Source organism: Polychytrium aggregatum (assembly GCF_025602895.1).
Source record: "Polychytrium aggregatum strain JEL109 chromosome Unknown BJ171scaffold_10, whole genome shotgun sequence".
Taxonomy (NCBI): domain Eukaryota; kingdom Fungi; phylum Chytridiomycota; class Chytridiomycetes; order Polychytriales; genus Polychytrium; species Polychytrium aggregatum.
In genome coordinates this window covers 845024-856447 of record NW_026516212.1, presented here as the reverse complement: position 1 = coordinate 856447, position 11424 = coordinate 845024, and the positions used below count along the sequence as shown (strand labels likewise).

The window sequence follows — 11424 nt, the reverse complement described above, 5'->3', positions numbered from 1 at the left end:
GTCCATATCGGTCTGATGCAAGTGAAGGAGAGTGAGAGACCCAAAGGCTGGTCACATTCGGTTTTGTCTGCAGCCGTCCAAGCGGCGGGCCTCGGGTCGTCAGCGTTTCCGTGGACCTGTAGGCCCGTTCCTGCTCTTGTTTACTCACTGGGCGGCAAGAATGATCGCACGGCGGCTCCTCCGGGACCTCGGCGTGTGCAGAGATGTCAAAAGGTGGCCTTTTGTCAGTTCCCAAGAGTCTTTGTTCGGGAGCTGTGAAAGGGAGAGGCGAGACCTATTTTGCTGCTCAGCCAGCCTCCCCCGTCAAAGCAATGCTGCGTCAATCCTGTCGATGCCATGCTGGTGCTGCTGCGATTCACTCCTGTGGGGTCATCCTGTGCGTATGTCCCCCCCCCTCCACTCCTCTGCTCGTTTTCTGTCTTTCCCAAGGGGAATTCGATCTGAGGCACGATGTGCTGTTGCTTCTCGATTCCCATTTTGAGGAGAAGAAAGGGAGAGTATGAGTGAGGGAGGGGTGAGTCGGGCATGCGTCGTGGATGAATGACTGACTGGCGGTGATCAAAGTGGCAACGGCGGCATCGGGGCGTTGATGGGCTGAAGCAGAGACAGAAGGAGAGGCGGTCTGTAGGGAAACTTGCAAGGCTGGCAGCGAGGTCACCCCACCCCCTTGATAAAAGAAAAGGCAAAAGTAAATCTCTGACATTCAAATCGGGGCGAGTGGTTATGGTAACATGATTCATGTGGGCTGATCACTTCCTGGGGCGGTCCCACGCGATTCATGGGTCGTCTCAAATATACATTCCGCTGTGAGCACTGTCTATATATTGAACATGCAAGGGATCATTGCTATCGGCATATCATCGACGACATCATCATCAACGACATCACCATCATCGTCACTATCGTCGTCGGCATCGTCGTCAGGCTCTTGCAAAAGTATGTCCGGGTTTCGACTATCAACTCGAACGGTGTGTTTGACAGAGTGAACGCATTGACTGTATGATTCACCGGCTGCGACTATGACTGCGGTTGCTGTGCCGGCGACGGCGATGGCCAGAGTCCGAGGCAGACCGAGACCGAGATCGGGACCGGCGACGACGATGATGTCGACGGCTGCTGCTGCTGCTGCTGCTGTTGCTGGACTCGCGAGCCTGGTTGCGGTGGTGTCGCCGACGGAATCGGTGGCAGTCGGAGCACGGACACAGGTATCTGTAACATTCGACAGAGCCAAGTCGATGGCGATGGCGACGGGACCGACTTAACGAGTCACTCGGGGAGGGCGACCGGTGCCTTGTAAGCAGCGATGCCGATGCCGATGCTGGTGCTGGTTCTGGTGCTGGTGCTGGCGCCGATGCTGGTGCTGATGTCGACGAGACACATGGCGGTTTGGACGACGGCAGTACACAAGAATCGCCGAGCAACAGTTCGTTTTGGGCACTACTCGCCGGCTGGTGATGGCTGGGCTGGACCGGATCATCCTCTGCGGACGAGGCGAGTGGCTGGCTCGAGATGCCATGGCTGCTGCCATCATCGCTGGAATTCGTTCCACCCACACCAACACCAATGACAGCCCGGTCGCTGCCGTTGCCTGCGTCGTTGCTGTTGCTGTCGTTACTGCCGCTGGTGCTGGATGTAGCGGCGACTGCTTTGTCTTGGGTGCTGGAGTTGCACTCTATATCAACAGCGCGGGGCTCCATAGGAGCCATCACAACACTGCTCGAGCACCCTTCGCCCTGTGTTGCTGCAGAAACAGGGGCCGAACGGTGGCTTGCAGCGCTGTTCTGAGGATCGTCGACCATGACCTGTCAGTAAACATGGTCCCGCATCAGCTCAAGTGAAAATTGTTGGGCGTGGGCTGTGATGTAGGTGGGGAAGAGTCGACTAGCCATGACTAAGCGTTCGCCCCGATCAATTGGTGGCTGTGTATATACTAAGATGCATTGAGCTTGCCCCAAGCCAAGCCGTGTGCCCTGCACATACCCCGAGGCAAGGCAGATCGCCTGCCGGATTGCACTGTAGTGACGGGCTATTGAGCTGACTCTCGGTCGGGTGTTCGGCGCTGTCTCCACAGGAAGGTGCCTTCGAACCGGCGTTGAAGTGAGGATGGGGATCCTCGATCATAGACGGTTGTAGGGCCAAAGGCACCGTGGGACCGAGCTCTTGCGACTTGGTTGAACGATCGGCGTGTTTTGGCTGCTCGCCGGGAGAGCTGGGTCGGGCAGCCGGGGTGCTCTTGGAGTTCTTCAGGGCTGCAAAGGGGTTGTAGATAGCTGGCAAGGAAACAAAGCGACACAGGGGATGCACGAGACGTCAGGCTCGTCAGTTGTTAGGCTGGAAGCACAAATGCAGAGACGATGCCGAAGTGGTCCAGAATCCCCTGCCGGCTGCGAGGTATCTTGGGCCACGAGCATAACGATTGACGACTATTGCAGCTTGCACTCCAAGCCATACCGCGAGGATACGAAGCAGAATAGTAAGGAAAGTACGGGTAGCTCTGCGGGGTGGTGATATTGAAGTCCGGAGTCGGCCAGACACCTGCGCCTGGGGTGGTCTGGGGAGCAGGATCGTAGTCCCCAAACTGTGTCGAGTAGTCGTGCGTTTGGGCTGCTGCTGCCGCATGTGGCGACTCGGCCAGTGCGGCTCTGGTTGGGGCCATCCCAGGCGGGCCGTCGTCGCCATCGGGTTGATCCGGGTACCCCGAGTAGACGGATGAATCGAGAGCGACCATCGACGCGGCAGTCTCAGGAGACGCATAGTAGGCCGTGGAATCCTGATAGAAGCACTCATAAGTAGGGGCACTTTGCTCGGATGGGTAGCCGGCCGGGTGCTCGGCATAGAGCGTCGGCACCTCGCCATGAATGTGGAGATCGTACTGTTGATCGAGCGGCGATCCGTGAGAGGCTGCGGTTTGGGTCGAGTCGCTGTCGCCGAGGTGAGCTAGCTGCGACTGGTTGTGCTGGTGGTATGGGAGGAATGACTCATGCGAGCCGTCCAGCATCGATCGCTGAAAGGCGGCCCACTGACGGGCCGACTCGACCACGTCGTCGATGCTTTCTTGTTCTATGGGGGAGAGGACGCCAGCAGAGACCCAAGCGGTGAGCGTTCGGTGTGCGGATGCAAAGGCAGCGGGCGTGCCGAATCGGTCAGCCACACCCATCGAGCCGATTCAATCGGGTCGTTTCTATCAATGCAGACGCGTTGGCATATACTGCAGGGGAACTGACTGGATGGGGCTTGCGTAATCGAGGGGTGGATGGGCTGGGTCCATGTCGGATACTGGCCAGCCATAGCAGCCGTTGCGGGTTGAGTGATCGATGCGAGTTGCGATGGTGGTGACGGAGGGAAGAAGAGGCACCAGGGCGGCAAGGTGCTGGCCGACAACGACGGTGCCGGGATTGACAGGCAGCCCGAGTCAAGCCGCAAGCGCGGGAAAATGGAAAGTGCTGGAAAGGCGGGCGGTGAACCGAACGGAGCCAGAAGACAGGTCATGGCAGCGACGTGGTGCCAGGGGCGCACCCACCCACCCACACCGAGGTCAGGGAGCTGATGGAATGAGAAATGTGTCCGCAGTTTTTTTTCGGACAATCTGTATTTGAATTGGCTTTTTGGGGGAAGGAGAGAAACGAGCAAGGACAACGGATAGGTTTCGGATTGTTGTCGCCTTCTGATACTTTTTTTTTTCTGGATATCGCTTCCGTCTGGCTTGGTTCCGTTTGATTTGCAGAGGGTGATGGGGGTGGGGTGAGAAGGAGTCGGCAGGAGATGGTAGACTGGACGACAAATGGCCGAGAAGCAGCTCGGGTTCAGTGGAGAAAGGGGCGGATCGGTTCGGGAGGGAAGATGGTGTGGGGACAGGCCATTTGTCAACGTAACTTGGATATGGCTCTGAAACCGAGACAATCCATCGTCTCGAAAGCATATGTCGAAGGACAGGGAGATTGGGGAGATGGCAGGAGACAAGAAAAAATGGACAAAAATCGACTCGACCAGGTCCGGTCTCGGGACACATGAGGCTTACGGGAGGGGATTCACGCGACATTACCAAAATTGACTAGCAATAAATAGGTAGAGTGGCATGAACGCAGAGGTAGAAAGCAAGAAAGAAAAAAGGAAAGAGAACATCACACAAAACTATAAACAGAAGCACGAAATAAAGAGCACAGATACCAATAAATAGACACTTGATGTCAAGCATGGATCGGGAGAATTGCGTGTAAGCGAGAGCAGGCGATTGGGGGCCAACCGTGAGAGATCCCGGTCTAGAGGAGGAGCAGTTTGGGGGGAACTTGACGGTTGGCAACGTCGCTTCGATTAGATTGTCGAGTAGCAGCCTTGAAGAGAGCAAAGACCGCGGGGGGATCTTCGTTTCCGGATGACGGTATGTCGGGAGACAGTGGGATGCAGTGCCGTGTGAGGAGAAATGAGTCAAACAAAGAGAAAGGGAGAATGGACCAACAAGAAACCAGGAGAATTAAGCGTAGCGCCGTCATGTGGATCGCGGGAGTCGAGCCGTCGTCAGAACAAGGCCGGGATGATCCTGCCAGGACTGAGGAGCAGCGGAATAATGGGATCAGGAAGCTGACATAGCATATGAGATGAGGGTGGTCGAGGAGTCGAATGAGTCTCTGTACAGAGACATTCCAAGGTCGTTCAGCGGCGGGTGGAGAGTCGAGAGCGGTCAACAGAGTCATGAGGAATGAATCGCGAGAGAAAAAGAAAAGAAAAGCAGACGCCCGCAAAGGCAATCCGAATTAGGAAAAGGTGTGTGGGGTAGACAACGTTCGGGAGGCCAAAGAATCATAGAGCTGCCGGAGGAGAGTGTGGGCCATCCACGCAAGTGAGAAACGAGAGGGAGGGGGAGCGGGGGGTGATCCGGTAAGCATGACCGGAAGGAGGGATGACGGAAATCAGTGGACAAGAAGTCGGGACAGACGAATGGTGTCGAAATGAGCAAAGACAGGTGCGGGAGAGGGGTGCGGCTCGCTAGAGCCCGGTAACAGCGCCTGCTCGGAGGACTCTAGTTGGCAAAGACGCCTCGCGAGTAGGTGGATTGCGATGGTCGGTAGTACGAATGGGGCACTGCCGAGGGGTGGTAGGCGAGATTAGGGCTCTGGCCAGGGTAGGTGATGGGCACAGCCTTGGATCGGTAGGTTGTGTACTTGGGAGGCGACGGCGGAGTGACCTTGGCCGAGGGATGGTACTTGGGGGTAAATACAGGTGATGTGACAGTGAGCGGGGTCGAGGTCGGGGCGGCGGACGAAACGACGGGGACCGAGGCCATGAGCTCGGACGTTGTCGGGGGAAGCTCCTCGCGCTCCCAAATGTTGACGACGGGACCAAAGTCGCCGGTTCGGTAGGAGACGCAGCGAGGGTCGATCCACAGCACCAGCTCCTGGGGGAAGAAGCACTCTGGTTGGCCGAGCAAGAAGAGCACGGGTGTATCGATTAGCGATATTGGTTTAGAACGAGGGTGCAAGTGCAAGTGCAATGCTCGTGTCGGACGACTGGAGGCCATGAAGGATGCGAAGGCAAAGACAGAGCAGCACACATTGCAAGCGACTGCAGGACTGCAGGCAGACTGGGCCGAGCCAAGTCGGTTGCCCGAGATACACACCGATGTTGGGAATGGAGGCATGGTGGGCGGCCTCCTCAATGAGCGGGTCAGGGACGCCGTTGAAGACCGAGATGCTTCGGTAGGCGTTGCCTCGCATCGGGAAGTTGGGGTCCCAGTGGCCCTTGAACTTTTGGATGAGGAGGGAGACCAGTGCCTTGTTGAAGAGGACAATCGATTCGTTCGACAGCGTCGACGCCGACTTGCCGAGGAGGAGGTATTTACAGAGGTGGTTTGCGGCTGCGGTGACTTCTTGGAGCATGGTAGGCGGCGACAACGAGCACGGATGGGTGACAGGGGGGGGGATAGGATGCAGACGAGCCGAGGCGAGAGAGGAAAACGTATGAGGTGGGGATGGCCGAACGGAAGCACGGACAGAAGCACGAACGAAGAAGCGACGGGGACTGCGAAGGACGGGAAGGTGGAGGCGAGGAGCAGGGCGTTTATAGGACATTTGCCGAACAGGGCGGGCTGTGCGCGGGAGAGGCGAATGGGCAAACGAACGGGCGGGCATGCCGGGGTGGCGAGAGCGAGGCGTGCTCTCGCTGCATCTCGGTGCCGGCGGCAGCGTGCTGTCCACGCAGTGTTTCTGTGCGCCCGCTGCAGTCTCGGTGCCCGTCACCGCTTCTCGCCGCGTGCCTCGGGTGGTCGCGCTTGTTGTCCCCGAGTCCGCGTGCAACAGCGGTGCAACCCTGGTGCGCGGGCGGCGGCGGACACGCGTCGTCACACCGCGCAGACCCGCCAGGCACACTGCCACAAAGACTGCCTTGTCTCGCCACCGGGACTCGCCATATAAGGGCGAGTGACTGCGCAGCACTTGCCCGCCTTGTGCCGAGACAAGGGTGCCCAGAAACGACGGCCCACCCTGCGCGAGAGGCAAAACGCAAGACGCGCGATGTGCAGCCAGGGCCGCAGCGCAGTCCCCGGCCTTGTCCGTGTTGGCATGTCTGTTGCGCTGCGCTCCAGGGCCTATTGCACTCATGGCCTGTCATCCTCCGTCCTCGTCCGCACCGCACCGCCCGCTCAGCCCTAGATTGCTCCCGACTTGAGGTTCACCTTGGTGGACTGCAGCTTGCTGTTGAGCGACGCCGATTCGAGGTCCGGATTGATCTTGGGCGGCTCGCGGGCAACGTCCGGGTGCAACACGCACACCGCCAGCTTCGGGATGATCAGGATGCCGTCCGTGATCAAATGCGGAACCAGGATCGAAATGCACTCGATCGCGAAGCTGATGTTGGGGTCAGTCAGCAGCGACCCGAGACACATCAGCAGCGCCCCAAATACAACCCAGTTGTAGCATGCGAATGCCATGAGCTTGGACTCGTTGAAGGCCTGTGGACGGAATTTTGTCCATGTGTCAGTGGCAGCGGTCTCCCACGATCAGTCCCACGATCAGTCCTGCGGCCAGTCCTGCGGTCAGTCCTGCGGTCTCTGCGGCTCTCTGCCGATATATATGCAGCAAGAACGTGGCGGCCCATGGGAAGAGCTGTCCGAGACGAGAGGCCATGCTCGCGGTCCATGTCCACGCATGCTTACCGTGTGAACGTTGCGGATCATGTATGCCAATCCCACAGCCACCACCTCACACAGCAGATGGAGCACAAACTTGACCTGCGACAGCGTCGACGTCGAGTCGCAGTGGTCGACAACAAAGAATCCAACCGTCTGAAGCACCGTGTATTCCGGTGGGTCGATGGCCGTCCAGACACTGAGGAAAATCTGCAGGGACGGTGGTCTGTGAGTATCGGCCAGTCCCTCGGCCAGCGCCCCTGCTGCTCCCCGGATGCCATCGACAACGGCGTGTCCACCCACCACAACGACGAGCATCCACCCGATAAAGTAGATTCCGAGCTCGCTGTCCTTGATGGTCACCAGCTTCAAAGTTTTGGTTGCCGAAAAGATGGCGTGGATTCGATAGGTTCTGACAATCTACTCGATCCCGGTATCGGAGCAGTCAGCTCAACGGTATCCTGCGACGAGAGCAGGGACCAGTATCGCCCCAGATCCACAGAGCTGCGGCACTTACCAAAGCGACGAGCACAGCGGAGAAGCCAATGACTTCGAACCACTCCGAAATGACACACGACAGCGGGAACGTGAACGACTTGACCAGTACTGCAGTGAATCCCTGGCGCATCACAGTTGTTGGTGCCAAAGGCGAGCGAACCAAGATGTCAGCAGCTTGAATCGGCCATGCAAATGTTCGATCACATCACTCAGCGCATGGCTCCGCTTTGATCTCCGTCCCTCGCGATGACCCACATCGACATGGCCCATATCGACATGGTCCCAGCGACATGACCCCAGCGGCATTGGCATAGCAGCATATGCTTACCATTGCCGTGCCGATTGCAATCAGACACATAAAAACGCTCGAGGAGTTCCGGATGAGAGCCATGTCCCTGAACCAAAGCACCAGGACGGCGCTGGCCACGGCACATAGCAGCAGGATGGCTCCGAGCACCGCCATGATGATCTTGAGGGCTGGGGCTGTCGCCACAGTCGGCAAGCACGCATTGCTGGCCGAGCTCCACATCATCCCCTTGACGCTGCAGGGGAGAATCTCAAAATCGATCGTCGGCCAGGCAGCAGCAGTGTTCGTGGGAGCAAGGCCCGAGAGCGCAGAGACTCGCAGCGTGTAGTTGCCCATGAGTCCGTTGACTGTGATGGATGAGAACGCCACTGCCTTGGAGGTTTCGTTAAAGATGCCCTTGATGGACTCGCCGTTGATCGAGACGTTCATCTTGACTTCCTGGATCGTGACGACGACGGGCGATTGCAGATTCACATCTGGGTGGGACGACGCATGAACGTCAGCATCGACCACAAGACCGTGCCGCTCAAGCAGCAAGCACTCGGTGCCCACATGCTAGAAGCTCCTGAAGATACCTGTTGGATTGCCAAAGGCATCGACCGCCTGCACCTGGATCGGCCCGATGTTTTGGTTGATTTGCATTCCTCCGGGTGGAGGCTGCCAGCAACCTGCACCGCTCAGCAGCCTCAAGGTCACTGGAGGACCTCGCGGCTCCACCGAGCTGCCCAGAAATGCGCTCCAGCCCTGCATCGACGATAGTTGGTTCGCGCAGGTTGTGTTTGAGATGTACATATCGCCGCTTGGCACCATGCTCAATGTAGCCGAATTTGGGACGAGCACGACGCTGGTGTAGTCCGAGAAGCACAGCGACGAGCCTTGCATGGCCGACATCTGGGTCATGACGATGTTCTGGCCAAAAGTGATGGTGGGATTCGTGCTGGTATACAGAAATCCGCCACAGGCACTGGGAGTCCCTGAGTGGGAAACGATCAGCGGCTGTGACTGGCTCGTAAAGGACAGACTCGATGGGCCTGCAACCCAAAAGACTCCGCCGGTGCTCGTCGACACACTGTTGGAAATAGAATTGCTGTTGAGCATCGCCAGGCTCGCCGGGGTGTACTGCGACGATGTCTGGGCAGACACATATGCAAACCCGCCTTGGGTGGCCTGCGTTCCGGTAAACGAACAGTTCTCAACTGTCGCAGCCGTCCCGACCGAGAGAAAGATGGCACCTCCGTTGCCCTGGCGTGCGCCTGCGTTCGTGAAGACCGAGCTCGTCAGGGTAAGCTGAGTGTTGTAGACGGCACTGGGGTCAGTGCGGTCGAGCTCAAAGATGCCTCCGTAGGTCCCGGCATAGATCTGGTCGCCAACCATGCCGGACACGCCGATGGATGAGTCGATCATCTTCACCAGACCACCCTCGGCCACCGACGAGATGTTTCTGGCGATAACATTTGTGAGATAGAGGGCCGAGGCGTGCTCCGAGACAGCCAAGCCTCCGAACCCTGCCGTGAGGATGTTCTGGATCACCGAGTTGTTCACTTGGATGACAGGACCAGGTCCCCACTCATAAAATGCGCCTCCTTGGGTCGCCGCAAAGGCATTGTTCAGAGTAACACTTGTGAGCTGCATGGTGATGTAGCCGTTGAGCGAGAATGCCCCGCCGTTTGGGGATGACACCGTGTCGATCGTGACTCCGTTAAAGGTGCTGAGGGCCGAGGTTTGACTGACAAGGTTCTCAAAGTACCCTTGGATTGCCACAGTCGCGAAACGGCAGGGCCAGCATCCAGTCAAGTGCAGTGAATGAGGCAGGGATTCAAAGGAATGTCATGGACACAGAGTGAGCCGAGTGACAGTCACCAAGCAACTCATGCGACAAACTACCAGAGCAGCTTTGACCCGCAGCCCACGACCCATGATTCATACCCATGTTCAATCGACTCACCACAGCCTCCCTGATTGCCTGATGACGATCGGATGCACGAGCCGCCGTTCCATTGAGCCTGCGCCGCATTCACAAAGAACATGCTGCCTCCGTGCGTTCCGGCGCTCATGTCGGAGAAGGCGACGTTGTTGAGGACCCACGACGTTCGAGACGAGGCGCAGATGCCTCCGCCCCATTGCCCAGCGCTAATGTTTCGAAAACTAGTGTTTGTGAGGGTCGCCGAAGCCGAGCCCGTAGCAAAGAAGACGCCGCCGTTGTTTTTGGTTATGATGGAGCTGAAAGTGGCATTTGTCACGGCGATCGAGGCGCTGGTGTCGAGGCTGATGATGCCGCCGCTCAGCGCGGCAGTCACTTCGCCGCTAACGACAGCGTTGGTGATGCTGACATGCGAGCTTTGGATGGCAACGACCTGAATTGATGCAAGCGCGCAAGTATGAACATCAGCGAGTGACTAATGATCGCTGTGAAGCTGGACTCCAAGCCACATCTTTGGTGACGGTGCACTTCGATACTTGCTTCAGCCTGCAACGACATACTTACCAGCGATCCGTAGAGCCGTGCATCCAGTCGAGTCGGAACCGGGTTGGATATCTGGAAACTCAGGTTGGTAATGTTGAGCGTACCGCTGGACTCGACTTTGAGAAGCGTGTAGTTGGTGGAGAAGGCACCTGGAGACAGCATCAACACCGCAGTATCCGAGAGACAAGCAGTCGTTTGCAAGCCGGCCACAACAGTGTCAGTATGTTTGGATGCAGGGACTCTGAGACAAGTGCTCAAGTGAATATCCGTCGAGATGGTGGCTCTCACCATCAAGGATCAGAGTATTGGCATTCACCGTTCCACCGGTAATTCTTATCTGGTCAACACAGAAGAAGGATGGGATAAGTTCGCCGGCACTGTCGCTCCCACGGTCTCGAAACCCGCCGCGCTGCAGACGAGGCGCATTACCAACTGGGCACCGTAGACGTCCCGAGTGATAGACACTGGGGTGACCGCGGGAGTGTTCGGATTGACGGTCAGTGGCTGGCTCACAAAGGTTACATTCCAGAGATTCAGCTGGCCCAGCACGAGGATCAGAGGGCTGGAGAATGAGACGGTAGTTGCGGGTCCGATGAGTTCATCGTGTTAGTGGTAATAACATTGACATTCGAGTGCTCCGTCAGAACAATCGCACCAATATCAGAGCAAGCAGATAGGATCAGAGCACGATCCCACATCGGTCGCTGTGATGGTGTTGTGCATGTCCCGGCAAGATCTCGTTCCTGCAAGCAAGATCTCGTTCCCAGCACCTGTTACCTGTTGTAAAACACGCAGTTGCTGAGCGTCAGACTGCTTCCCTGGGCAATCGTCAAGCCGGCGTCCGAGCTGGAGAAATTAACATGGCTGTTGGTTGGAGAGCAGTCGGTGAAAGCTGCTGCTTGGATGCCAGTAATGCAGAAGCTCTCAAGCAGCCAGATTGCTGCGACGAAACGAAACAGCTCGGAGGGCATTGGTCGACAATCGTGACGGTCAATGCGCCAGAGCAACAGCAGCGGCGGCAGCGGCAGCAAAGAT

At 57.5% G+C, this 11424-nt stretch overlaps 3 protein-coding genes across 3 annotated transcripts; all 3 read right to left on the bottom strand.

Annotated features, from left to right (window-relative positions):
• Positions 1 to 837: 837 nt before the first annotated feature.
• BJ171DRAFT_18276 (uncharacterized protein) lies at positions 838 to 3356 on the bottom strand. The gene is made up of 4 exons (XM_053106086.1): positions 3225 to 3356; positions 2452 to 3060; positions 1981 to 2270; positions 838 to 1802 (listed from the first exon to the last, which is right to left on the bottom strand). The coding sequence occupies exons 1-4, from the start codon at positions 3286 to 3288 to the stop codon at positions 1005 to 1007; spliced, it is 1761 nt and encodes a 586-aa protein (XP_052968823.1). The 5' UTR covers positions 3289 to 3356; the 3' UTR covers positions 838 to 1004.
• Positions 3357 to 5017: 1661 nt separating this feature from the next.
• Positions 5018 to 5873, bottom strand: BJ171DRAFT_579709 (uncharacterized protein; the record flags this gene model as incomplete). Its single annotated transcript, XM_053113981.1, has 2 exons — positions 5018 to 5409; positions 5615 to 5873. The coding sequence occupies 2 exons, from the start codon at positions 5871 to 5873 to the stop codon at positions 5018 to 5020; spliced, it is 651 nt and encodes a 216-aa protein (XP_052968822.1).
• A 764-nt stretch (positions 5874 to 6637) lies between these two features.
• Positions 6638 to 11360, bottom strand: BJ171DRAFT_597390 (7 transmembrane sweet-taste receptor of 3 GCPR-domain-containing protein; the record flags this gene model as incomplete). Its single annotated transcript, XM_053114750.1, has 11 exons — positions 6638 to 6943; positions 7148 to 7330; positions 7424 to 7540; positions 7638 to 7739; positions 7947 to 8401; positions 8501 to 9673; positions 9871 to 10279; positions 10411 to 10538; positions 10678 to 10726; positions 10819 to 10951; positions 11167 to 11360. The coding sequence occupies 11 exons, from the start codon at positions 11358 to 11360 to the stop codon at positions 6641 to 6643; spliced, it is 3246 nt and encodes a 1081-aa protein (XP_052968821.1).
• Between the last annotated feature and the right edge of the window lie 64 nt (positions 11361 to 11424).

Bases quoted from the DNA above. Each gene is read 5' to 3' on its own strand.
- BJ171DRAFT_18276 (XM_053106086.1), bottom strand. From the start codon at position 3,288: ATGGCTGGCCAGTATCCGACATGGACCCAGCCCATCCACCCCTCGATT. The intron at 3,061-3,224 runs GTCAGTTCCCCT...TCTCCCCCATAG, and splicing joins GATTACGCAAGCCCCATCCA to AACAAGAAAGCATCGACGAC. The intron at 2,271-2,451 runs GTATGGCTTGGA...TTTCCTTGCCAG, and splicing joins TTCTGCTTCGTATCCTCGCG to CTATCTACAACCCCTTTGCA.